Below are 26,095 nucleotides of genomic sequence, written 5' to 3' on the forward strand. Positions count from 1 at the left end.
TTTCCAACAATACTTATAGATATGTTTCTTTCCCTTTTTAGTTGTATCAAGTCTTCCTTTACCTATTTTGCTTGAGCTATATAAGAGATGTAATAAGATGGCTCATGCTTGTATCCCCACTTTGGAAGACAAAGCAGAGGATGAGTGCTTGAAGCCAGGAGCTTGAGCCTGGGCAACATGACCCTGTCTCTAAAAAAAAAAAAAAAAAAAAAAAAAAAAAAAAAAAGTCAGCCTGATGCAATGGCTTGCATCTGTAGTTCTAGTTATTTGGGAAGCTGAGGTGGTAGGATCATTTGAATCCAGGAGTTGGAGGCTGCAGTGAGGCATGATTGTAACCACTGTGCTCTAGCCTTGGTGACAGTGTGAGCCTGACTAAAAAAAATAAAAATAAAAATAACAAAAGATGTAATAAGAGATGTTTGACTAGGGAAAAAGGCAGCTTAGTCTGACACTTGACTCGGGTTTGAAACACATGGGATAAGCAACTACATTTGAGAAGCTGGCATGTGAGCAGAATCTAAGAGTGAGAAAAATTTCTGTAGGCAAAAAAGAAAAGGAAGGGCATCATGAACAGAAGGACAAGTCCTTGCTGCAGTATTGGGGGAATAATGCAGGTGGCTGTGCCCCCAACATTGTCTGTATTGCCATTGCCACCTCCTAAAGGAATGCTTTTGAGGGATAGCACTGATTTATCTTCTGTCTAACCACCAAAGTCTATGCATAATTGAAATTGTTAGCTTTGCCTACTGTGGAGTTCTTTGTTCCATGATATTTCTTTGAAGATACAAGTTGTTTCACTCAGTTTTTAGAGAATAAACATTATAAAGCGTTTCTGTCATCAATATAAACATGAGTTGCTTAAGTATTACAGCAAACAAAATTTAAACCCCTATCAAAATTGCAGAAATATTTTGTTACATCAAATAATCCAATCATAAATTCAGTCTCCAATTTAATGTATATTTTACAAACTTAAAGAAAACTGCCAAGACCTCATGATATATGTCACTCAATCCAAACCCTACAAAACATTTACAAAAAAGACTATTAAAAAGGTCTGCATTGGCTGGGTGCGGTGGCTCATGCCTGTAATCCCAGCACTTTGGGAGGCCAAGGCAGGTGGATCACCTGAGGTTGGGAGTTCGAGACCAGCCTGACCAATATGGAGAAACCCTGTCTCTACTAAAAATACAAAATTAGCTGGGTGTGGTGGCACATGCCTGTAATTCCAGATACCCAGGAGTCTGAGGCAGGAGAATCACTTGAACTCAGGAGGCAGAGGTTGCAGTGAGCAGAGATTGTGCCATTACACTCCAGTCTGGGCAATAAGAGTGAAACTCGTCACACACACACACACACACACACACACACACACAAAGATCTGCATTAAGCTTTTCCTGCTTTATGTTCAGAGTTTAATACAGCCATGCATTACTTGAAGATGGGGATATCTTTGACAAATGTGTCAGTAGGGAATTTTGTCATTGTGTAAACATCATAGGATGCACTTGCACAAACCTAGATGGTCTAGCCTGCTACATGCCTACACTATATAGGATAACCTATTGATTCTAGGCCTTAAACCTGTAGTACTAAGTACTGTAGGCACTTAGAACACAATGATAACTACTTATGTATCTACACATAGAAATGGTGCAGTAAAAATATGGTACGACAGATAAAAAATGGTATACCTGTATAAGGCACTTACCATGAATGGAACTTGCAGGACTGGAAGTAGCTTTGGATGAGGGAGTGAGTGGTGAGTGAATGTGAAGGCCTAGGACATTACTGCACACCAGTTTATGTAAATACTGGACACCAACCCTACACTAGATTTATAAAAAATACTTTTCTTTAATAACAAAGTAACCTTAGCTTACTGTTTGACTTTTCTATAGTAACAGAGGTTAAAACACAAACATATTGTACAGCAGTACAAACATATTTTCTTTTTTATATTTTTAGTGTATTAACATTTTTTTTTCCTTTTTTTTTTTTTTTGAGATAAGATTTTCCTGTTGCCCAGGCTGGAGTGCAGTGGTGCAATCACCACTTACAGCAGCCTCCACCTCCCTAGTCTTAGGTAATCCTCCCACCTCAGCCTCCTCCCAAGTAGCTGGGACTCCAGGTGTGTGCCACCATGCCAGGCTAATTTGTAAATGTTTTTGTAGAGATTAGGTTTTACCATGTTGCCTAGGCTGGTCTTGAACGCCTGCCTCAGACTTGCAAAGTGCTGGAATTACAGGCATGAGCCACTGTGACTGGCCACGTTTTTGATTTGTAAAAGTAATTGAGGGAGGCTGAGATGGGAAGATCACCTGAGGTCAAGAGTTTGAGATGAGCCTGGCCAACATGATGAAACCCTGTGTCTACTAAAAATACAAAATTTGGGCGGGTGTGGTGGCAGGCACTTGCAATCCGAGCTTCTAGGGAGGCGGAGACAGGATCATTGCTTGAACCTGTGAGGCACAGGTAGCAGTGAGCTGAGATCGCACCATTGCACTCCAGCTTGGCTGACAAGAGCAAAACCATATCTCAAAAAAAAGGTAATTAATAATATTTTTTTTCTACTTTTTAAGCTTATTTGTTAAAAAGTAGGACATAAACGCACACATTAGCCTAGGCCTACACAGGGTGAGGATCATGAATATCCCTATCTTTCACCTCTGTATCTTGCCCCGCTGGAAGGTCTTCAGGGGCCCCGCATGGAGCTGTCATCTCCTATGATAACGATGCCTTCTTCTGGAGACTTCCCGAAGGACCTGCCTGAGGCTGTTTTACAGTTAGTTTTAAAACACAAGTAGAAATATACTCTAAAAGAATAACAAAACATACAGCATAGTAAATAAATAAACTAGTAGCGTAATCATTTATTATCTGCTGTGGTTTGGATATGATTTGTTTGGCCCCTCCAAGCCTCCTGTTGAAATCTGACCCCCAGGGTTGGAGATGGGGCCTCTGGGAGGTCTCTGAGTCATGAAGGTGCATCTCTCATCCATCGCTTTGTGCCGTTCTCTCAGGAGTGAGTGAGTTCCCGCTCTTAATTCTCCAGAGAACTAGTTGTTATAAAAACCCTGGCATCTTCCCCACTCTGTCTTGCTGCTTTTCTTACCATGATCTCGGCAGGGCTCCTCTTTGCCTTCTACCAGGAGTAGAAGCTTCCTGAAAGCCTCACCAGAAGCGGATGCTAGTGCCGTGTTTCTTGTGTAGTCTGAAGAACAGGAGCCAAATAAACCTGTTTTCTATATGAATTCCCCAGCCTCATGTATTCCTTTAAACAACACAGACAGTCTAAGACGTTATCATTACCAAGTATGTACTGTGTTGTATGTGCTATACTTTTATATGACTTGCAGTGCGCTAGGTCTGTTTACATCAGCAGCACCGCAAACATGTGAGTAATGTGTGCCCTACGGCAGTATGATGGCTATGATGTCAGTAGGCAATACACATTTTTCAGGTCCATTATAATCTTCTTCTTTTTTTGTTTTTGGGATGAAGTCTCTCACTGTCCCCCAGGCTGGAGTGCAGTGGTGCCGTCTCAGCTCACTGCAACCTCTGCCCCACTGGGTTCAAGTGATTCTCCTGCCTCAGCCTCCCGAGTAGCTGGGATTATGGGTGCTCACCACCGCGCCTGGCTAATTTTTATGTTTTTAGTAGAGACAGGGTTTTGCCATGTTGGCCAGGCTGATCTCGACCTCCTGTCAGGTCCATTATAATCTTACAATGCCATCGCATACATGCGATTCATCATTGACCCCAACATTCTCATGTGGCGTATGACTATATAGAATTTCTAGGTAGGAGGTGCATTTGGTTTTGCTGGGCTTGAAATGTAAACCTTCATGGTAAATCTGCCTCTTCTTCCCGGCAATGGCTAATCCCATATGTTCCTCGTTAACCCTTGCTCCACTAAAAAGTTTTCCAAAACATCGTAGGAACTTTGGAAAACAGAGCATGTGTTTGTAAAAATACGGTTTGTTGAAAATTAAATAATTTAGATGAAGCCAGAAAATAAAAGCATCTATTATAAGTGCAATCAATAAAATTTATATTTATGATATTAATAAAGTATAGAAAGCAGAAGAATCACAAATATGTTTTTAGAGGAGACAGAACATCAAGAGAACATCTGGCTTTTGATATATTTATGCTGGAAATACATGATCAGTATCCTAGATGAATACAAGGAGGCTCTGTGGATGTTCAGGATAGGCATTTGAGGCCATTTTACCTCTGGTATATCTATGATGATTCCAAAAATAATGCAGAAAGATCAACAAATGTATATGTTCTTGAAAACTGACTGAACCAAGTACATCTTAAAAAACCATTTGGATAAATAAGCAGAAAGACTTTAAGTCACTAGATTTTTCCCTTATCTGGTGAGAAAAGTTACTGGATTTCTCACTTATTTCATCTGAAAATTTACTAAGAATTGGGTGAATAGATGACGTGGAATGATTTGGTGGCGGGGGAGGGTGGTGGAAAGGACAGCACTTTCTCCCATAAACCGGTATAAATTTCTCTGAATTAAATTTTTATATGCCTTTAATTTGGAAAAGTTACACATCTAGATGTCCTTAGAGAGAATAAAAATAGAATATGTATTCTGAAGCTTCTGGATATAATGTTCTCTAAATGTCAGTTAGGGCAAGTTAGTTGATAGTATTGATAGTCTTCTATATTTCTACTTACTTTTTTGTAAGTATCAATTATTGAGAGAAGGGTGTTAAAATCTCCAAATATGATTGCATATTAGTCTATCCCTTTTATTTCTATCAAGTGTTTCTTCCTGTTTTTAAGCTTTATTAGTAGGTACCTTCACACTTAGGATTATAATATCTAGTTGCTGAATTGACCCTTTTGTCATAAAATGACCTTGTGTGTTTCTAGTAATACTCCTCTTCTGAAAGCCACCATTATCTAATGTTAATGTACACATGCAGATTTCTGAAGCTTTGTGTTTTCTTGGTTTCTCGTTTTCCACCCTTTCCTTTTTTAGCTGTCTGCGTATTTATACAGTACATTTTTTATGTATAGCATATTGCTGGATGTTACTTTTTAAATCCAGTCTGATCATCTCTCTCATTTAAATAAAAAGTTTGGTCTGTTTATTCTTTTAAAAACTTGAGTTGAAATTCACACAGCATACAATTAACCACTTTAAAACATATCATTCAGTGGCATTTAGTACGTTTAGTGGTTCATGTTATGCAGCCACTACGCTGTCCAGTTCCAAAACATTTTCATCACCCCGGAAGAGAACTCTGTACACATTCAGCAATTATTATCCGTTCTCCCCTCTCTTCCAGCTGGCAACCAGTAATCTGTTTTCTGCGTCTTTGGATCGACTGTTTCTGGATATTTTATATCAATGGACTCATTGAGTACATGGTCTTTTTTATTTGACTATTTTCCCTTAGCATAATGTTTTTGAGGTTTGTCTATGTTGAAGCATGTCTCAGTACTTCACTTCTTTTTATGGCTGAATAATATTCCTTTGTTTATATATATCGCAATTTGTTTATCCATTCATCGGTTGTTGGACATTTGGTTTGTATATACCTTTTGGCTGCATAGACTATGTTGTTATGAATGTTTATGTCCAAGTATTTGTCTGAATACCTGTTTTCAGTTCTTTTGGGTATATACCCGGCAGTGCAGTGTTGAATCACATAGTGATACTATGTTTAGTTTGATGAGAACTGCCAAATATTTTCCCATAGTGGCTGCCCCTTATTGTTCTTTTTAGAATTCTTTATATATTCGGGATATCTCAATCTTACATTATTTTGTTTCTCCTTTCTTTCTCATTTTGGGATAACTTATTGTTTCTTTTTATTTTGTATCGTTCAATAGTATCTTCTCCTTTGGCTGATTAACTGTGCCTCTTTTGGGTTTTTAGTGGTTTATGTACACATTACAATATGCATTCTTATCACATGTAATATAATAAACTTCAAAAAGCGCTATCCCATTCATATGCCTTTAATCCCTTGTGCTATTATTGTTATGTATTTTATTTTTTTTACATAAATAACAAACCCCATAAAACATAAAAGTCCTATTCCTCATTATATTTGCTTCAAACAGTCCATTGATTTGTGTAAAATTTAACGGAAGAGGAAAAATTGTGTTTCATATATACCCTTTTATGTGTAGTATATTTACTATATCCATGCTTCTCTTTTCTAGCTATGCGTTTACATGTCCACCTTGTATTACTCCTCTGGAACCTGAAGAACTTCTCTTTGAATTTTTTGTAATACAAGTTTGCTAGTTATAAATTTTCTTAGCTTGATTTTTGAATTAATGTTAAGTTGTTCTTAGAACTTAAAAGATGCTTCATTGTATTCTGGCCTGCATTATTTCTAAAACAAAAAATAGCAGCTATTCTTATTACTATTCTCCTATATAAAAATAGTATTTTTCTTTGGCTGCTTTTAAGAATTTTTCTTTCCTTTTCACCAGTTACTATGATCTGTCTAGGTGTGTTTCTTTATATATATCTTGCTTGAGATTCCCTATGATTGCTTTTTCCATGGGTTGCTGTTTTGGGTCAAAATTGGAAAATTTTAATAAATACTTAAGTTTCTTTCTTCTCCTCTATTCAATCTCTTTTTTCCTTCCAGGAGTCTAATTATATATTTTTTAGTTTAATTGATACTGTCTCATAGGTTGCTGAGGTGCTGTTAAATTGTTTTACTAATTTTTTATTGTGTATTTCAATATGGATTTTTATTAACTGTCCTCAAGTTTACTAACTTTTTTTGTGTGTCCAATTGGTTTTTTATTCCATTAATTATTATTTCATTTATTGTATATTTTAGATCTAAGATTTTCACTTTTTTTTTTCTATTTTCTAGATAGCTCTTGACAATGCTTATCTCTTTACTCAACATAAAGAGATATTTTCTTATGGATTATATGGCATATTTACTATATTTTAATATACTTGCCTGCTAATTCCAACGTCCATGTTATTTGCCGGTCTATTTTTATTAGCTCTTTTTTTAAATTGACATTGTGCAGTTTGTTCATATGTCTAGTAATTTTGATTGCATACTAGACCTTGTGGATAATAGTGAAGTAACTCTGGATTCTGTTATAGTCTTCTGAAGAATATAGAGTGCTGTTAATTTGTAGATCACCTTGAATGTAGAGGTTTGTTTTTATACCTTGTTAAGACAGGGCTATCTGAGCTTTATCCTTAGTCTTGAGAGAATCTTTTTGCTAAAGAGATGTAGTTGTCATTTCTAATGCATGGTACTTCTGGGGATTTGATGGAAATTCTTGGAAATATATCATGCTTTTATAACTTGGTGTAACTCAAACTTTAAAGTCTTTCCCTTAAGTCATTTGTGGTAAGTAATAGCTGGAATTGCCACTCAGTTATTTGAGGCTTCTGACTTGTTTTCTCTCTGAGCTCCTTGCAGTCATACTGTGTGTGAATAGTGTAGTCATTGGTCTAGGGTTTGACTTGCATTTACATACATATTTGGGGGCTCACTCACTTTGGTTCCCTCCTTTCTGTGATCTCCCCTCTTAATTTCTAGCTACTCTGGTAGTTCCAAGTTAGTTTCACATTCATTTTTCTCATTCTTCAGCAGATTAGACTACATTTCTGCTTGAGTTTTAGCCTCCTTGTTTCTCGTAGAATTGGAAATGCCCTCAGGCAAAAAGCTATACAAATATAGATATTGGCTTTTCAAGGGTAAGGTTTTTTTTTTTTTCCCTCTCATTTAAGGTCAAATCCCTGGTTTTCCTGCCTGCTTTGTTTGTTTTACAGTGCCCTCAAGGAGAATTTATTATTGTTGTTGCTCAAAAGTTAGGTCAAAAAAAGTTACCCTTCTTGAATAAAAGTGGAACCTACATAAAGAAGTGATTACAATCCATTTATAGTTTGCCAGGATGTATCAAAATTTATTTTAAAATCCAGAAGAATATGACAGCTATGTTAGAAAAAGTTAAAGATCCGTATTAGGAGACCTTGGCTTTGACCTTAATCATACTACTCCTTCATAAAGATATCAGGACTTCATTTTCCGATAGAAATCATTCACTGTTGAAAATCTAGATTGCATAACAAAATAAAAGCCATGTTTTTTCATTCATTTAAATAGCAATTAATTGGATTACAAGCTGTTATTGTTAAATTAAAAAAAAAAAAGAAACAAAAGTGTCAAAGTGTTAGTAAGAGCCTTTTCCGAGTTACTGGTGCTCAGATACTTTAAGAAAAAGATTTTAACAAATCATCACAACTTTGCAAATTATTATCAGATTTGTATGCCCACCAAAATTTTGATAGAAGCCGAAGAGAATGAAGAAAATACATGAAATGAAAAAAAAAAAGCTCTAGCTATATGATTTATGTTAAACTTTAACAAATGTTTAAAGCACTCTATTCTCTGCTGAGGTCCTCAAGGAGTTAAGGGTCTAGCAGGGAATGCTAAAAATGAACAAAGGACTTAAAGCTGAAGATGTAAGACTGAAACTTAACTCTTAAGTTTAAATTTTCTCAAGAAAGTAAGACAAGGGTATTTAAGGTACCCAGAATTTTATTTAGAGATAGTAGCTACTAAATCTTCAGAGGCATTGTTACTGTAGATAATCAAATGTGTGAGATATCTGCTCCCTCTGAAAGTCAAGGTCAGAATCAGGGGCTCGGGACTAGGAGAACATGTTGTACAGGGAAAAACTCACTAGAATCTGGGATCACTTAGACTCTTGAAGCCTTTTAAGATTTTTGAGAAAAGCGCTTTTGAACTCAGCTTTGTGAATGACACCAAGACTAAAGAATAAAACATTTTTTAAACCAGTGACCCCTGTTTAGTTTCAGAAGGAAACCTGAATTCTCGACCATAAAGCCCTTATACCCTTTTTTAAAAATCTAAGTATCATTTACTCATTAAGCCAGGAAAGTTTTATTTTTCAGTTGTTTCATGAGGAATTTTTACCCAGGATGTGTATAACAAAAGAGTATCATATTTTCATGTTGTGTAATGTAACAAATTGTCTATGCTTTGGGAGGTTTTTTGTTTTTGTTTTTGTTTTTTGGTGTTGCTTCCTCTTAAAATTTACCCTAACAATTTTTAGTGTTTCTAACTTGTTAGAACTTGAGTTTCTGGTCTATACTTCTATATTCCTGCCCTGAGTTGAAAGCTGTAGTATTTCCTTGAAGGGCAATCAATTTGTAAAATGAGCTGTCCTAGATGACTTGAGTCTCTGAGTTAAAATGCCCCAGATGGAATTCAGTGATCACAAAGCTAATTGGTGTTCCAGTGTGTTTTTTCAACTTATGAAAGTGTCTTAAACAGAGGATACAGACTTTGCAAACATGAAATTTGCTTGTAAGTAAAAATAACTTACTTACCATTTATTGAAAAAATGCTAAATTTTCACGTGGATCTAGGGTATCCTGGTTAGAAAAATTCAGCCAGGCAATCGTTACATGGGCAAAAATGTCTCAGTTAAGGGTTACATCTAAAAGTAGTTGCCCAAAGAGGAATTTTTTTCCAAAAAGCTGCTTGTATGAATATTCACAGATCATGTCGTTTGCCTTGGAAATGCAGGTTATTTCTTTTTACTTCTGTATTTGACCATCCTCTAGTATGCTGTGGAATATTTGTATAAAAAAGCCTCCATTTTTGAAATGTGAAATAGGTATTTTACTGTAGAATTTGAAAAGGGAATGTGTTTCATTGATTTTTTAACTTGGAGAATGTTTTCTGGATTTTTCACACTAATAATATTTTTATTTACATTAACAAGTGAAAATGTCCTTTTCTGTGACAATCTTTAAATTCTTTCTTGAGTAGTCCTCAAATGATTGTCTAACTTTCCAACTATTTCAATTAAGTGGGCTGGAAGAGAAGATCCATGGTGCTGCGAACCCAGTTACCAATGTGAGTCCTTCTGGTTATTCCGCAGAAGCCTCTCCACACCTGTTTAACCTGTGGTCTGTTCTAAGACCTACGAGGAATGCCAGTGTACAGATTACAGAGCATTTTTGCAAGATTATCTAAGTGGGTCCTTACAAAAGCCTTGTTTTCCTAAACAGGGACTTGAGACTCAGGGATGTGAAGGGAGGTGAGAAGATGCAGACCTCCAGCCAGATTTTCTGATGACAGGCTCTGTGCTTTTCCTCTCATGCCCTGCTCCCCATAAATGGAGGCTCTTCTAGTTAAGACTAACCTTTCATTGGGAATTCCATGCTGGGGAGAAAACCCCTTCAGAGCCCAGGCTGTGCTGGGGGTGGGGGGAGGGCGGAGACACCGAGGACATCGTGGATAGAGAGGACTGGTCCCTTTAACGTCTCTCCTCCTCCCACTTGAACACGTACCTCAGTGCTGGAGGGTCAAAGGCGGGGAAAAGCAAAATGTCTGTGGAATGAATGTCGATGTTGTCTAGTGTCTTTCTCTTATGGTATTCATGACCTTCATCCTCTGATCCCCTTTAATGATGGTAAGAATGATTACTATGATCACCCCCATTTATCAAGTACCTAATATGCAGGTATTTTTCCAGTTTTGCCGATTGATATCCAGTAGGCGCCCCTTCTCTGCACTTTTGTTTTCTGTGGTTTCAGTTACCTGAGATCAATCATAGTTCAAAAACATTAAACGAAAAATTCTAGAAATAAACAATTCATACATTTTAAAGTGCATTCCATTCTGAGTAATGAGATGGAATCTCACACCATCCCACTCCATCCTGCCCAGGATGGGATCATCCCTTTGAGGAGTGTGTCCATGCTGTGTCTGCTACCCGCTGGTTAGCCCTTTAGCAGCCCTCTGGGCTATCAGATCCACTCTGGTGGTATCACCGCGCTTGCATTCACATCAACCTTATTTTACTTTATAATAGCCCCAAAGTTCCAGAATGGTAATGCTGGCATATTGTTATAATTGTTCTATTTTATTATTATTTTTGGTTGTTAATCTCCTGCTGTGTCTAACTTATAAACTGAACTTTATTATAAGCACGTACATATAGAAGAACACATAATATATATATATATATATATATATATATATATATATGGTGTTGTACTATCCTTGGTTTTGGACACTCCAAGTACACCTCCCAAGGATAGGGGGATCCTGTAATGTGTCACTCATCCTGGCAACCTTCTAGCAAAATGGCTGTTTATGACCTCATTATGTAGATGAGGAAACTGAAGTATAGAGAGATGATATAACTTGCCCAACATCCTGGTGCCAGCAAGTCTCAGTGCCTGGGTTTGCACACGGGTCCCTCTGCCCCAAACCTGTACCCTCAGGTGTTAAGCTGGACATTCCCACACCCCGCAGCCGCAACAACACCTCTTCCAGGTTGACTTCTTAGCGGCAGCATTTATATCTGTTAAGTGCCTATCACACCTGAAAGTATATTAGACTTTGTTCAAACAGAAATAATACAATTTTAAAATTTAAATTTTCCAGAACAATTCACCCAGACTCGATAAGCACGTTCATTCCTCTTTCTTTTGCTCATGCTGGTTCCCATCTTCTCTCTTTCGCAGACACTCTACGTATTCTTCTAAGTTCAGATCCTTTGCTACCTCTGGTGCTTTCACTGAATCATGTCACCATGGTTTTCTTCTACCTCTGCTTTGCTTACTTATCTCTGAATTGATTGAGTTCATTCTCATCTCTGTCTTCCCATATGAATTTTGATATCTGTTTATATGCTTGCTTAGAAGTGTTTGTCAGAACTTGTTAAATATTTAAATGATCTGATCTACTTACCACACACTTAACTTCTGGAGTATTGCATGCAATAAGTAGAATTATTAAAAACTGTGATGGATATACAAAGTGCTTTATTTTCTTCCTTAAATTCAGTGTAGATTTAACTCCGTTTTGTTAATAATTTCAACCACCCAAATCAGATATTTTCAGATAATTATTCTGTCTTCAGGTTCTGGTTATGTAATGAGAGTTTATTGGTACTATTTCCATTTTCAGTATACAACATTAGTGCAATGGGAATGGACTTTATTTCCATATTTCTTCTACCTCTCTCTTTCTGACCCTGTGGCTCTCAGTGCATAGGCTGCTTTGGTCCTCTGATTAAGAACAATTTTATGGCCGAGGGTGGTGGTGCACACCTGTAATTCCAGCACTTTGGGAGGCTGAGGTGACTGAAATATGAGCTCAAGAGATCGAGCCTATCCTAGCCAACATGTTTAAACCCTGTCTCTATGTAAAACACAAAAATTAGCTGGGTGGTGACACACGCCTCTAGTCCCAGCTACTCAGAGGCTGAGACAAGAGAATTACTTGAATCTGGAAGTTGGAGGTTGCGGTGAGACGAGATTGTGCCATTGCACTCCAGCCTGGTGACAGAGCAAGACTCCATCTCAAAACATAAAATTCATCTTAACCTATGGCTATATATGACTATGTACAATTTTGAGCATAATTCTCTTTATGGAGAATAACTGAGCAGTGACATGGCCCGTGTTTATGAGGAAAACCATTCTACATTTTGGGAACACTGTCCTTTTCTGTGTGTTTTCAAATGTAGGAAGTTAAAGGTAGAAACTAAAAACAGTTATGTGCAAGAACAATTTCTAGGCATATTACATTTTTGTTTGACTAAACCTGAAGTGACTCAGGTTGATTAAACCAGAACTAACAGTTCCAAACTAATCTGACTAATATGTTAGAAGCAATTTGGAAGCAGTCTATAGCACTAGCCATGTTATAATACAGTCATTTTGGTTCTGCATCTGCTTGGCTAACCCAGGCATGCACAATCTATGGATAATTTAGTTTCTATACCATGACACAATTCAGTTATCATTTACAACTATATTTGTAAATTACCAACAGAATTAGACACAGGGTTTATCAATTTTAAATTTTACTTTTGATAGCCAAACCCTAGTTTTAGTTCCCTTCTGTGAGTGCTTGGATCCGTTTTCTGTCCTGTTTTTAGATTAGATAGATTTATACCATTTCTTTTTGTTATTAGTACAAAATTCTGACTAATAAAGCAATAGCTGCTATATCTATTGACTTCTATCATACTTCGTAAGATTGGTACTATTGTCATGTGTAGATGGGGGCACTGAAGCGTAGAGAGGTTGAAAAACTTGCTGCAGTGCACACAGCCAGCCAGCGCACAAGGAACTAACTTTCTGACTCACATCTGTCTGATTTCAAAACCTGAGGTTGTAGAGACCATGTTATTTTGCCTTAGGGTGCGTATTGGAACATGGCTACTGATTTCTATCATATTTCCTTCTATCAGTAACTTTGAGAAGGATTTTAGGAGTCTTGTACTTATCTGAACTAAGCACCAATGTTAACATTTTTTTCTATGTGGTAGACTTCCTATAATCACATTTTTCTAGAAATAATAGGACAGGACCAACTATTAGCTCGACTGTGATGAATTCTGTCTCTGTGCACCTAGACTAGAGAGCATTTTGACTACAAGACAGAATTTGTTCAGAACAATTATCACCAATATGACAACCCAAGATTATATTACCAAGAAAAATATTTTAGTAGAAAAAGGTAGCAGGTCTGCGTAACTGGGGACCATTTATGGTCATACCAAAGGGAGAAAAGATGTTGCAGGTCGCTGTGGGGTGAGGACAGATGAAATACCAAGGCAGATTAAAGTGTTTCTAATTATAGTATGTGACAGTCAGCATTTTGGCCTCATGATCTTTGGCCCTGTTGTTACTCTTATGACTATGTTATGTTCCATGGCAAATAGATTTTGCAGATGTAATTAAGGTTACTAATCAGCTGACCTTAAAATAGGAAGATTATTCTGGTTTATAGAGGTGGGCTCTATAAAGTGGGCTCATATATTCTAAGTCATTTATGCCTCTAAAAGCCCACATTTTTCTCCCAATGGTAGCAGAAATTCCAAGCATAAGAAGGGTTTGACATGCCCTTGGTAACTTGGAGATGAAGAGGGCCACATGTTGAGGAAACAGGGACCTCAATCCTCCAGCCGCAAGGAACAGGATCCTGCCAACAGCGTGAATAAGCTTGGAAGCAGAAGCTTCCCCAGAGCCTCCAAGGAGGAGCCCAGCCCACCTAGTGCCTTGATCTCAGCCTGTGGGGTCTTAAGCAGAGGCTCAACTGAGCCACGTGGTGCCCGGACTTCTGACTCATGGAATTAATTGGAAGATAATAAATGAGTCTTATTTTAAGTAATTAAATCTGTGGTAATTTGTTACAGCAGAAATTGAAAACGAATGTAGTACATAATTGATCAATTTTTTTCACATGACCCTTGTAGGAATTTTCAAAAGAAAAATATTGCTTATTCTGAATAATATACCTTAGGATATTTGTTGTACTGATTAATTATGTGTTCTACAGGGGTGCAAAGGAATACAACCACATTACCAACACTGTTGTAGAACTGCTTGAACCCTAGTTTAAATCTAGGTGTACATATGGTCTCTTCCTCAGGATCTCACTTTAATGGGAAGATTCAGCCTTAACACCAGAGCATTAGATTGTCTTATTCTTCAGGTCTAACCACTGAATGAATAGTGTGTAATGATAATTAGAATAAAATATGTATACTGTAAGATAGTAAATGGTGAGTTGCTAAAAGAAAGGATGTAATAAAAACTAGCTGGATTTAATCTATTGGTTTTTCCATGTTCAGTAGATACACGCTTCACCATATCATGGTGTTAGAAGTAACTGGTTCTTTCTTTCTTTCTTTCTTTCTTTTTTTTTGAGATAGAGTTTTGCTCTTGCCTCCCAGGCTGGAGTGCAATGGCACAATCTCAGCTCACCACAACCTCCGTCTCCTGGGTTCAAGCAATTCTCCTGCCTCAGCCTCCCGAGTAGCTGGGATTACAGGTGGCCACCACCATACCCAGCAAATGTTTGTATTTTTAGTAGAAACGAAGTTTCTCCATGTTGGTCAGGCTGGTCTCGAACTGCTGACCTCAGGTGAGCCGCCTACCTCAGGCTCCCAGAGTGCTGGGATTATAGGTGTGAACCATTGTGCCTGGCCCTGAAGTAACTGGTTCTAAGGGAAATTAGTAAGGAGTATTTATAATAAAAAAAAATTGTAGGTATTGAGTTCAAAATTGAATATGAATTTGAAAATTGGAGATGTAGGGAGTTTTATTTGCCTTTTTTTGTGTTACAGATTAATCTCAAAGATATTGGTGAAATCTATAAAATACGTATTGGACATGATAACACTGGAAAGAATCCCAGGTGGTATCTGGAAGAAGTTATACTTGAAAATATAGCCACATATGAGCGGTTTTGTTTCCCTGTTGATTCCTGGATAGCTGAGAATGAAAATGATGGAGATCTATGGAAGGAAATACCCATCATGGGAACTAAGAGAGCACCTTTGCCAGGTATATCATTTCATTTCCTTTGTGATATGTATTGAAAATTACAATAATTGAGATGATTTAGAACAGGGGCTGGCACCTTTTTCTATAAAGGACCAGACCCTAAATAACTCACACTTTTTGGGCTACAACGTCTCTGCCAAAACTGCTCAACTCTGCCAGTGTAGTGAGATGGCAGCTATAGATAATATGGAAACCAATTATGTGGCTGTACGCTAAAGAACTTTATGCATAGACTCTGAAATTGGAGTTTCATATAACGTTTATTTGTTAAGAAATAGTGCTCTGGTTTTGAATTTTTTAATCATTAAGAAAATAAAAAGCATTCTAGCTCCTGGCCTGTACAGAAAGAAACAAGTGGCTGGTAGAGCTGGCTTAGGGGCCACACGGTGTTTGGCCACCCCTGATTTAGAACATTAGGCTTCAGGATTAACACGAGGATGTCTGTTCAAAGGTGACAATGTATATCCAAGAATAGACGCGTGTGCTCAACTCATCTTTCTGTAAGACGCTTTGCTACCCATTTAAATGTGACTTTCTTCTTAGCTAATTATGTTAACAAATGCCAGCGATCATGAACTTTGGAGAACCTGAATTCCCTTACTGATTGTCTTGTCTTTTTTGCTTGAAAGCGAACTCACGCAATGTCTTAATTTTCTCTGTCCATTCCCTGTGTCTCTGATAACTACCTTCCTTCTGCCTCTACCACTGGAGAGAAAACATTATTTCTCAATGGGTACTGATGGCCTCTTTGTTCAGAATTAAATGATTTTTTTTTCAGTCTTTTTTTTTTTTTTTGAGACAGAGTTTCTCTTCATCTCCAGGCGCCAGGCTGGAGTGCAGTGGTACAATCCCTGCTCACTGCAACCTCCGCCTCCCGGGTTCAAGCAATTCTCCTGCCTCAGCTTCCCAAGTAGCTGGGACTACAGGTGTGCACCACCACGCCCAGCTAGTTTTTGTATTTTTTTAGTAGACATGGGGTTTCACCATGTTGGCCAGGATGGATCTCTTGACCTGGTGATCCACCCGCCTTGGCCTCCCAAAGTGCTGGGATATGTATATGTTTGTGTATATGTGTGCATGTATGTGTTTGTGTGTTTCAGTGTGTGCATGTATGCCTATGTGTGTGTGACAGAACATATGCATGTGCATATATGTGTATGAGTGTGTGCATGTATGTGACAGTATGTGTATGTGTATGTGTGTGTTCGTATTCCTCGACGCGTGTGTGAGAGTCTGTGTGTACGAGTGTGTGTGTGTGTTCTTAGCATCCTGGACCTCTCCGCTGTATTTGATACTGAGGCTGTTGATCTTTCATTTAAAGAGCAGAGGTTCTTAGAAGCTCTGGAACCAAGTCTTGGCTTAGTGATGTGATTACCTGTGTCACTCTAGGCAAGGTACTTAGCCTCCCTTTGCCAACATTGTCTTGTCTGTAAAATGGTGATAAATAGTGCCTATGTCACAGGGTTGTTTTCAGTACATGAGATAATGCATTTATAATATTTAGAATGGTGTGCTTACAGTATATAGCAGTGTTCCTGGCACGTGATAATTCCACAAGAAATACTAGCCATTACCATCATTATCATTGTTAAATATCTCTCCAACCTTGACCTTCGCATGGTACCAGCCTGGTTCTTTGACTGTTTCATCCAAGTTTTCCTCTTTATATCACTGGCTCCACCTGGTCATTTTGCCTTGAATAGGTGGGTTTAAATGCTTGATTCTTTACTGTCCTTTGAGCCGCCCTCTAACTTCTGTTGTTAATTCTACACAGAAGAATGACAACATTTTCATCTTCAGACCTGTCTTCTTTCCTGCCTAGAGCCCCAGCACTCCATAAGATGTTTACCATCCCATCATCTTTAATACCCACTCATTCGACCATTCCATGCAGATAAGGGTAAACACGTGCCCACAAACAGGTCTCAGGTGGATAGTGTGAGCCAGGAGTGATAAGCACCAGAGGAAATCCAGGTAATACAGATAGAGGTCGGTTCTTAGAAGTCATTCTGTCTTGATGGCTCTAATTATCATCTTCAGTCTAATGACTCCCCGCTTCTGCCCTCTCATCAGTTTCTTCCTTTCAGTATCCCCTCGAAGTCTTTGCTCAGCACTTCAGTGATTCTTTGAACCCTCCCTGTCCCTGCCCCATCCCCTCCTGCTTGTTACCACCATTACCTGGAGGGGCTGGGCTTCTCTACACCAGCATCTTGCTGATTAGCCTTATATCCCAGCTGGGGCTCCACCCCACATACTCTCAATCTCTGTTAGAATGGCACAGATCACACGGGTGTGTGCCCCCAGATACTTGTTGATTAATTCAGACACTGCAAAAAAGATCTGAGCTAAGACCTGCTTACTGAAAGGAGAAATGCAGAATAATACTTATGCTTTTCGTATGTATATATTTTGACAGTTTGCAAAAGCATTCTCATATAAAATTTCATTTAACACATCATAAAGCTCCGGATTCTAAGGGAGCTTTCCAGTTGTCCTGCGGTCCTGTAAAGGTGGCAGTGGTATCCAGTGATGCCCAGAAGATGCTGAAATGAGAAAAATGGAGTCCTAAAAAATTTAGAATTCTGGTTTCCACCCTGCATGTCTTAGAACCTATCTATTCTATTCACCTCCTTGCTAACATGTCAATAATTCATGCTACTTTTGAAAAATTATGTTTAGAAATGTTGAAATCCATGGTACTGATGAGAAACAGAAGAACTCTTATGGCCTGCTATATTAGATATTTCTCAATTTGTCATATTTTTAAAGGCTGCATGATTACTATTACTATTATTATTATTATTGAGATGGAGTCTTTTTCTGTTGCCCAGACTGGAGTGCAGTGGCATGATCTCAGCTGACTGCAACATCTGCCTCCTGGGTTCAAGCGATTCTCCTGCCCCAGCCTCCTGAATAGCTGAGATTACAGCCATAAGCCGTCTCACCAAGCTAATTTTTGCATTTTTAGTAGAGATGGGGTTTCACCATGTAGGCCAGGCTGGGCTTGAACTCTTGAACTCCTGACCTCAGGTGATCTGCCAAGGCTGCATTATTTTAAAGTCAACTTTAAACTCTAGGAAACAACTCTTTTGTATTTCTTTGAGTTGCTTCTATTGGAGCACATTTGTTACATGGAAAAAAAAATGTGAAAGGCAGTTGTATGAGTTTTTTTTTTTTTTTTTTTTTTTAGGTCCAAGAGAAACTACATTATATCTTAAATGAGCTATTGATTTTGGGTCCATTTAACTTGAGCAGCAATAAAGGCTCAGCATGTCTTCCCTGCATCTTTTTTTCATCCTATCTCCAATCTAGCTAATGAAACTTTATCCATTAGCATTTCCCACCTAAAGAGGGTAATTTCTTAGCTGAAGCACACTAACCATTTCTTAAGGTATTTTCTCCAGCAGAAGAATATAATTGTAATCATGATATTTACAGCTAATCTGACCAAGTCTTCTGATTTTTCTCAGGCTGTGACAAATTAATCCAGTTGCCCCTTTCCCAAATTAAATATTTGCACATTTAGGGGAAAATCATTAAAATAAGAAAATGAAAAAAAAACACTCCAATATTCAGCAACTAAACAGAGATCAAAACTCATGGGTGGCCAAGGAGCGTTTTGGGCATGCTGAGTACCATCTTTTGGAAAATCATCTTGGTGCCCTCCAGAGGCTCCTTTATTATTCCCATTACATCAAGGAAAGCCCACAGTGGATTCACACCAATGAACTGATACTTCCCTGACTTGGCTTTGAGATGAGAAGGAAGGAAATGTTGACCTTCAATATTTTGGGATTATCTGTCCACCTGTGAGAGCATTCTCTAGCTGGCCGTGGGAAAAACAGGAGTGATAAGGAGAAACTTTTAAATTGTTAAGCTATTAATACCTATCTTGGAGTTGCCAGGCTGGATAAAGTTGTAGGGGTGCACTTTAGGGTTGGATATTTTTTAATTTAGTATCACAAAAAGAGTGGTTTTCCAGGCAGTTGGCACTTGCACTCTGAGCCGATTAATTTTGTGACATTGCCTCTTATTTTCAAAGGATTGCTGGAATGTTTGCAAAAGAAAAGGGTTTTGAGACTACTAGTCTATAAGTTATCATTCTTTGGGGGCTGAGCTAGATTACCAGGGGGATCCTAGTGATCTCCTCCCAGATGCCAGCACTGCCAAGTGGAGCTTGTTCCATGCCTCTCTCTGATTTATTCACCATCCGTGGTGTTGGTGGGGAGCGGCCTGGAGGAGAAGCGGATTGCTCTTGGCTTGTTGTCCTTAAGAGTCTTTAGTTAACGGCCTGGCAGGGATGTCCAGGGCTGATAAGAATGCTGACTCAGCTCATGGCAGCTTTGCCACACGTTCTGGCTCCAGGCTCTCTCCAGGAGAGATGGATGATAAAGGAAGGTGCAGTTCGAGGCCACATCTGTGGGTGAAGAAATGTTTGATGACAGACTTTGGCAAGTGGTCGGGTGGTATGCTTCGGGCTTTACTTCAGATCAAGAAATAACTGTCTGAGAATGCATAAAAGTACCATCATATTTGAAATAGGCCTACGTCACAATGTTTGCATTTATAAAACTTGAAGTCATGAGAAAATAAACTGAAGTGCCTGCTGACAACCTGTAGCAAGTTTTAGATAACTTCTGAGCTAAATCCAAAAAAAAAGAAAGGATAAGCTTTCTTTAATGCCTTAGCCTTTATCACAGTACTCGCTCATATGTGAGGGAAAAACGTGGGCTTCAGAGTGATACAGGCCTTTTCATCCACGAGAGGACCGTAGCTCAGACACACAGCATCTGGCCTCAAATCCAGGTCTCCATCACTGGCTGTGTGAATGAGGGCAAGTGACCAGGTTTTCTGAATTTCTGTTACTTTCTTTGTGAAGTGGGAAATATAACATCTGTTACCAGAATGATTACCATTTAATTCACCATCCAAACCAGGACTTTTCTGAGAGCAAAGAAGGGCTCTGAATCATTATTTCAGGAGAGCAGTGTCAGTGGAGACCTTTCCAGGCAAACCCAGGCCATGAGCCTCCTGTGGGGTTTCCACCAGCAGCGCGGCAGAGCAGGGCAACTCAGTACACTAAATTCATTCCTTCCCCTCCTTCCTTCGCAGTATCATGGGAACACTGGTATCACAAAGAGAACTTTGGGAGTAGTATAGGCTGTTCTCAACCCCACAGCCAGAGTGACCCACTTATAATGTCAATCAGATTATGTCATTCCTTTGCTTACAACCCTCCAGATGTTTTCTGACTTATGAAGAGTAACAGGCAGTCATCACAATGTCCTATAAGGACCTACTTGTGTCCCGCCACCACCCTAGCTGCAGCCTCTGTCTGTCTCGTGGCTCTGGCTTGCATCCCCATAGCCCTCAGGCCCCTGCCCTTTCTGTCCCATCTGCTGTCACAGACCTCACCCAGGCCTCTGCATGGCCAGATCTTCATCTGTGCTCCGGTTTCTAATCTAATCCAGTGCCGCTTTCCCTGCAACTTTCTGTAAAACTGCAAGAAACTCCCCTCCCTTCCCAACTGTGGCAACCCTTTTCTCTCTAAGGCTCAGACATGCTTCTTTTGTGTGTGTGAGACAGAATCTTGCTCAGGCTGGAGTGCAGTGGTGCAACCTCAGCCCACTGCAACCTCTACCTTCTGGGTTCAAATGATTCTCCTGGCTCAGCCTTCTGAGTAGTGCCACCATGCCCAGCTAGTTTTTGTATTTTAATTTTATCTCTCTATCTATCTAATCTATTTTTGTATTTTTAGTAGAGATGGGGTTTCACCATGTTGGCCAGGGTGGTCTCAAACTCCTGACCTCAGGTGATCCACCCGCTGCAGCCTTCCAAGGTGCTAGGATTACAGGGGTGAGCCACTATGCCCAGCCCACAGGTATTTCTTTGTCGGCAATCAGATAGGTACTTTCAATCAAGAGGCACAGGAAGCTGCAGTCCCAAACCGCCTCCGTTGGTCTTGGATCCCAGACCTTCAGCGCAGACTGGAACTGAACTGTCTGCACATGCTTAACGCTGAATCTCATTTGCCATCTGTTCCTGAGATCTCATTTCTCTGGGCTGTATCAATGTGATCTCACTACAATGAGTGCTTTGAAAGCTTAATTCTTTGACCTAAGAGAAAGCACTAAATCAGCTCATTAATTAAATCAAAGGGAAGCTTTGGCCTAGGGGTTTGTCTTCGGGAAGTTTTGTTACTCTGCCTATAGAGCTCCAGGGCCCTCGTGCCCACCCTTGCTCCAGTCTTGTGGGGACTGGCAGCCCTCCCTGCACAGCATCGCAGGGCATAGGTGCACAGGAAAGCAGGCCCACAGTAGTGAGGGTGGGGCGCGTGAGGAGTCTTTGGGGCAGTCATTAGTGTTACCTAGGTGCGTTAGAGTCTCATGGCAAAGACTAAGGGACTAGGGAAGTCCCCAAAACACAATTGCACTCTTTGTTCTGAATAGGAAAGTTTCCACAAAAAATACCGATGTTCACTAAAAATAGTGTGTGCCCTGTGATAAGGTTGTGGGCATAAATGAGAAGTTCATGGCCTTTTAGCCTTCTCCTTGAACTTTGTGGTTATTTGGTCTTGTACCCAAAGGCAGGTAGAGCCTAAAACTTTTCCAGAACTTTTTCCCAAGATGAAAGAAGTGTGCTGAGAGAGCATGGCCCCAGGGTGATTTACCAGCTAGACAGAACTGGGAGCCCTGGTGGCCCAAAGAACCCCTCACACCACTTCCTCTAATTGAGGAGCTAAATATTTATTAAATTAAATATTTATTTAGCGCCGCAATTTATTTACCTTTAATGGCAAAAACCACAGTTACGTTTGCACCAACATATAGAAGGGCCTGAGTGGAGAATCTTCTGGTTAGGGTCCTAATTAAGATATCAGGTCTCATGGATTTCCCTGGAAATCCGGTGTTTGCCCCAAATAAAGGGTGTGGAGTCCTCTTGTGTACATATGTGTGTGTGTGTGTGTGTATTTGTAGACATGCTGGCACACATGTTTACACCAGGGCACATTTCTCTATGTTAAGTTCCGTAGATCATTTCCCAGTAAAACATGAACTACTTACCTTGTTAGGAGCATAGAGGTCTGCAACGTTAGAGATACAGCTGGGAAAATGGTATTTTTCTGTGATCCCATTGTTTATTTTTAAATGGAGACTGTTTCCTGAGCAGGCTAAGAAATCTTGGATCCTTTGGGTAGAAGGCGAATGAATGACGCCACTGGGTCACACTGTGTGAAGGAGATGAGGAGGGATTCTAAATGAGCCCTGGCTTACCATGCTAGGTCCCCGCCTCGCCCCTCTTCAGTCCCTCCACGGGCTGGTGAATGGCACTCCTTAGGGACAGTCAGAGTCTGGAAAGCCAAATTCCATTGTTCACTCCACTGATGCATATGGACCTGGGTCCAGGAGATGTGCGGCCAAAGGGCCAGAAGCTGGGTGGTCCCTGCGGTGAACTGGGGAACAAGAACAAAGTTAGGAAGGAGGAGACACGTCCCAAAACGATCAAGGAGGAGCACTCTGGGGCTGGGGTTGCAGAGTGCCTGGGAAGGTGACCTTGGGAAGGTTGCAGCTCTGGGTGAGGGCAGCCACTGCCTTCTTTAGATGATTCATACCTGATGGGTGGTTCTTTGGCAACTAGCCGAGAGTGGTGCACAGAACTCATTGATGGATGGATGAAGGAGCACCTCCTTATTGAGCAGATATGTACGTGAACTAGGAGCTGAGGGTTCTAGCCCTTTCCCTAGGAACATGGAAGTTAGGAGCAAGTAAACCAAGATGCCCCCTGCAGGGATGAGTGGACTTCTGCAGGAGTGCCCTTAGAGAGTGACAGCTCAGGCTACCGATAGTCCTGCAGACACAGCTGTTGCCTGAGAGATCACTGATAACATAGGTTGGGCTTAATAATGCAATTGCCTAATATTCTTTCATGCTTTGTTCAAAATCATCCTAAATAGAGGAGATAGCTTCCTTTTAAGGCATTTCTCTGGCAATAGCTGCTTAAATCTAGGAGGAAAATTGCCTGGCTCAACTGATGTATTATCCCTTCCTGTTACTGACAGATGGCCGACTGTGGGTGAGGCAGCTGCCCGCTCGTTGGATGCGTACTTCTGGGGCTGACATTATTTGCCCTCAGTACTTCTTTGCTCATATTCAATGGCAACATCTTAGATGAGTTTAGAAGTGGCCCTTCCTTCTGAAACATCTACCGGTCCTCATGTTTTATGCATTTCTATGCATACATAGAAGTCTAATAGAGGAAGAATCAATTCTGTTCTACAGTTAAACATCTGGTCTCTAAATATTTAAGCCACTCCATTCCAGCCAGCTTTGCGAAGGGCTGCCTTCACTGCCACGTGTCCGCAGTGTTCACTTTCCCTTGCATAATCGGAAATGGTCCACCAAGGGAAAGAAAAACTTCTTGGCCCGAGATGAATAGGAGGTGACCCTTAAAATGGAATCCAGATCAAAAACATAGAACTGTACAAAATATAGTACATTTTATAAACAGTTAATTGGCTTCAATTCCTTTATACATTCATTTAAGAAACAAACACGTGTCGCATGTGAGGCCATCTTTCTGGCCATGGTCCAGGTTACTGCTCTATCTGCATTGCTTTCACCATCATCTGGTGGATTTGAATCTTCATAATGATAACACTGAGGAGTGCAGAATATGACCTTTTCCTTGTCCACAACTGCTTAAAGTCTATAGCCCTTCCTAAGGCAAGTATTGGAGGTCATGGAAATATTCTCTATCTTGATTCTGGTGGTAGTTCCAAGACTGTATGCATTTGGTGACATTCATCAAACCGTTTATCTTAAAAGTGAATTTTACTGCATGTAAATTCCACTTCAACATACTTGACTTGAAAAATAACCCCCACCCTTGTTGCTACCACTGGTGGAAATCTTAATCATTTTGACTCTGAATAAACTCAGTCACTTCCAGTTACAGTTGAATGTCGTTTCTTTTGGTCTAAAACTGACCAATTCAGGATTGTTTCTGCTCCTTCTCTCCCTCTTCCTACTCCATGTGGATACCTTAGTTTCTGGATAGTGTCCTTGTATCTGCAGGTGCAAGGGCCACCTTCAGTCCTCCTTGGCCCTCCCTGAGGTGTCTCATTCTGCTTGTCTTTGGAGGCCCCCTCCTTCCTCACTGGTAATGTATGCTGAAGGAAGCACACACCACACCATGGCTCTGGGCTCTGTGCCACCCTGGCTAGAAAAATGTGTCCCTTTGGGACTATCACACTGATCTCAGCCATTCCGTGCGTCTTTTAGCAGCAGTGGTGAGAGCTGATGAGGGCACCCCGTTGCCTTTCCCACACTCCTCCTGCCTGCTTGGACAATAGGACGCTGCCTCAGGACTGCCCCTGAGATCCAACCCTCAGACTCTGCTGGTGCAGCGCTCAGGCCAAATCAGAGACACCAGGGAGGGAGGAAGGAGAGGAGGTAGACAGGAGGGAGTGAGACAGAAAAGGGACTTTTTCCCCTGACACGCTTGTAAAAAAAGAGAGGGATTTTTTTTTTCAGAAAGTCTTAAAATTAATAATCACATCTTTCACAAGTGATGTCTCTCCTAAGATTCATTCAATTTGTTTCAGAAATCAGTGGACTTTTTGTTCTAGGCCTTACTCAGAGCTGTCTTCCCGCAAGCAATAGGAGTCACTCCCCAGCGGCCCAAGGGCCCTCAGGGTAAAAAATAAAAATGTAGGGAAGAAAAGTCTCAGCTACAATCTCATAATAGTATCCTCGTATGTTTGCCAGAATGATGGTGAGAATAATGATCTTTTGACAGATGGAATTCTAGTTCTGAATGGTAGAAAGCAGGGCTTTGTTCCGGCTGCCTTCATTTTAGATGATGCAATGCTTCCACTGGCTCTCAGAGAAGAGGCCATCCAGCCGCAGGCAGCGGGAACTAGAGCTGCTGTCTCAAGAGCTGTACTCCATCACCTCTGAGCTCTGAGGGCCCCTCTACTCTCTTGGTTGATTGCTGATAGGTATCACAGGTCCTGGTCTTACCCGTCTGACTGCTGTTCATTTAGCTGTCATGGTTCTTCACACTTTGCTGCTACCACTGTCCCTGTTTCCCAGCTCAGGCCCTGGGGCAGTGTGCATGTGGTCCACTTTTTGGGGACAGCTATGTTGCCTGCACTGTTCTGGACTAGGCCCCAGAGCAGTGCGGGGCTCTGAGTAGAGAAATGCAGAATGCATCAAACAGCTGCTGCTTCTCTTCCCTGCACATCTCCTCTCACTTCTATGACTTCTGTGTCCTTGGCCGCTAGTCCTGTAAAGTATAAATATATAGCTTTTGTTTTGGTTTCATCTGCTCTTAATTGTAGAAAAATTTCCCACATGAAAGTACATGTGGTTGCCCTCTCTCCCTCCTCCCCCGTCCCTTCTCCCTCCTGTTGCAGTTTTGCAGTTATTTCTACCTGACCCACCTTATGTGGGCTCAGTCATCTGGCGCAGCCATCCTTGGCACTCAGCCTGGGCAGCGCAAGTGCCCGAGTGAGGAGCTGAGGCAGCAGGTAGAGCTGGGGAGTCTCCGGCAGTTTCCACCTGCTTCTGTACCTTCTTCTCGGAGCCCCAAGGTTCGTGGGCTCCTTGGCTTCTAAGGAGTGCCTCCTCCTAGCCTGTTCTTCCTGGGGCCTGAGGACAAGGTCTTGGTGGAGTGCTTGTAGGAGTGGTCAGGAGAGATCAACTGCTGATCTGGTGTTTGCTTGTT

The 26,095-nt window shown here is 40.4% G+C and overlaps 1 protein-coding gene across 1 annotated transcript in view; it reads left to right on the top strand.

Moving 5' to 3' along the window:
- The window catches only part of RP1 (RP1 axonemal microtubule associated), a 302,959-nt gene that overhangs the window by 254,164 nt on the left and 22,700 nt on the right, over positions 1-26,095 (top strand). The window contains exon 27 of the mRNA XM_074386610.1: positions 15,148-15,367. Within this exon, the coding sequence (XP_074242711.1) occupies positions 15,148-15,367 (220 nt within the window). The remainder of the gene's footprint in view (positions 1-15,147; positions 15,368-26,095) is intronic.

The sequence above is a fragment of the Saimiri boliviensis genome, chromosome 15 (assembly GCF_048565385.1).
Source record: "Saimiri boliviensis isolate mSaiBol1 chromosome 15, mSaiBol1.pri, whole genome shotgun sequence".
Lineage (NCBI taxonomy): Eukaryota > Metazoa > Chordata > Mammalia > Primates > Cebidae > Saimiri > Saimiri boliviensis.